Source organism: Littorina saxatilis, unplaced genomic scaffold (assembly GCF_037325665.1).
Source record: "Littorina saxatilis isolate snail1 unplaced genomic scaffold, US_GU_Lsax_2.0 scaffold_486, whole genome shotgun sequence".
Lineage (NCBI taxonomy): Eukaryota > Metazoa > Mollusca > Gastropoda > Littorinimorpha > Littorinidae > Littorina > Littorina saxatilis.
Genome location: NW_027126398.1, coordinates 2,501 through 4,008, shown reverse-complemented (window position 1 = coordinate 4,008; position 1,508 = coordinate 2,501). Strand labels below are relative to the sequence as shown.

The window sequence follows — 1,508 nt, the reverse complement described above, 5'->3', positions numbered from 1 at the left end:
TTAGTTTAGGGTTGCAGTATGCAAAGTAGTAGCCGAAGCAGATTGTGTAGGTTATGTGTCAAAACAGTATAAACAGAGAGCATGCCCATTTTATGTTGACGAATTGTGACGATGACGCGTTTCAGCTATAACAATGTCGATGGAAAATAAATATTGTTATCACCAACTGCTCTATGATGGGTATCCAATAATTATAATATCGATGGTGATAGCTACTTTAAATGAAAATAAAATACATCAGCAACAACTTCAGGCAATTAAGCAATAATGTTTGATATAATTATTTTTACAACAGTATTTGGTTAATGCAAGCAAATGTGTTTTACAATGATTGCTTTTCTTCTAGGCACAGAAGTTTCCAAGAAGCCTCTTTGAAAGTAGCAATGGCGATCACTCCGTACCTTATCAGAACAACACTCATCTTTTGTCTTCTTGGCTTGGCACATAGCCGTGCGATGCGAACAGACACATCTGACGGTAAGTCAACCTAAACGCGTCATATTTACTGGCTTGTTTTGCAGTGAATATAAGTACGTTCAACTCTAGAATGCTGCAAAATACAATACTGGCGTTTCTTAACGTATCAGTTGAGTCATGGTATGTCCCTTGAATGGGCTGCATTACACCCCTAAAAACACTCACATATCAGAAACATTGCTTACATAGAGATTACACAATGTTATATCGATAACTCACGTTGGGAATCCCGAGAAATGCTCTTTGTTTAGTAGGGCACTGACGGGGGTTGAGGCTTGCGGAGACCCCCGTGAGTGCCCCACTAACTAAACAAAGAAAGTTGCGAGGGATTCCCAACGAGAGTTACCCTAGAACATTGTGTAATTTATTTCGTACACTTTTAATGCGATAATACGTGTGTTGTTATGTTTTTTTACTCATTGCTGCGTCTATTTACATCCCACACAAGGCCTCGACGCCTGATCCGGAAGTCTCGTTTACAATGGGTGTGTTTCGTGCATCCGAGTTTGAAAGTTGTCGGGTCATTTGATGTCATGTTTCTCAGCTTCTGTTGTAATCTGTGCTCTCACCCTATTACATCTATTGTGCTTTCAGCGTAGCAATAGGGTCCAATATTTATACGAGACAAGTATAATGCCAACGAGTCGAAGCCGGAGAAGACTCGAGATAACCGGATGTTTGGCATAACATCAATATGCCAGGATTCATATGACGTCACGTATATCATGCATGCTTACCTATATTATATGTTCGAAAGTCTGACTTCTGTTGAGCATCAGCCAATATGATCACGTACAAAACGTCAACGGTCTGGATACATTCCCACAAGAGTTAACTATATTTAGTTACTGACACCAACACGCGCGGCATTATTTTATTAATTGAAAAATGTATAATATGTACAGAACGCAGACACGCTATGAATTGTCTATGTGTATTTAAATATAACACATTCTCCCATTACACGGCGAAGCCTGGTCACATCTGGAATTATTGACATGACCGGTCAGGTGGGAAGGAGATTCATAACC

The 1,508-nt window shown here is 39.7% G+C and overlaps 1 protein-coding gene across 2 annotated transcripts in view; it reads left to right on the top strand.

Moving 5' to 3' along the window:
- Nucleotides 1-319: 319 nt before the first annotated feature.
- LOC138954841 (uncharacterized) overlaps nucleotides 320-1,508 on the top strand; it is a 2,749-nt gene continuing 1,560 nt past the window's right edge. For both annotated transcript variants that reach the window (XM_070326606.1, XM_070326605.1), the window contains exon 1: nucleotides 320-477. In XM_070326606.1, the coding sequence (XP_070182707.1) occupies nucleotides 384-477 (94 nt within the window). In that variant the 5' untranslated portion in view covers nucleotides 320-383. The remainder of the gene's footprint in view (nucleotides 478-1,508) is intronic.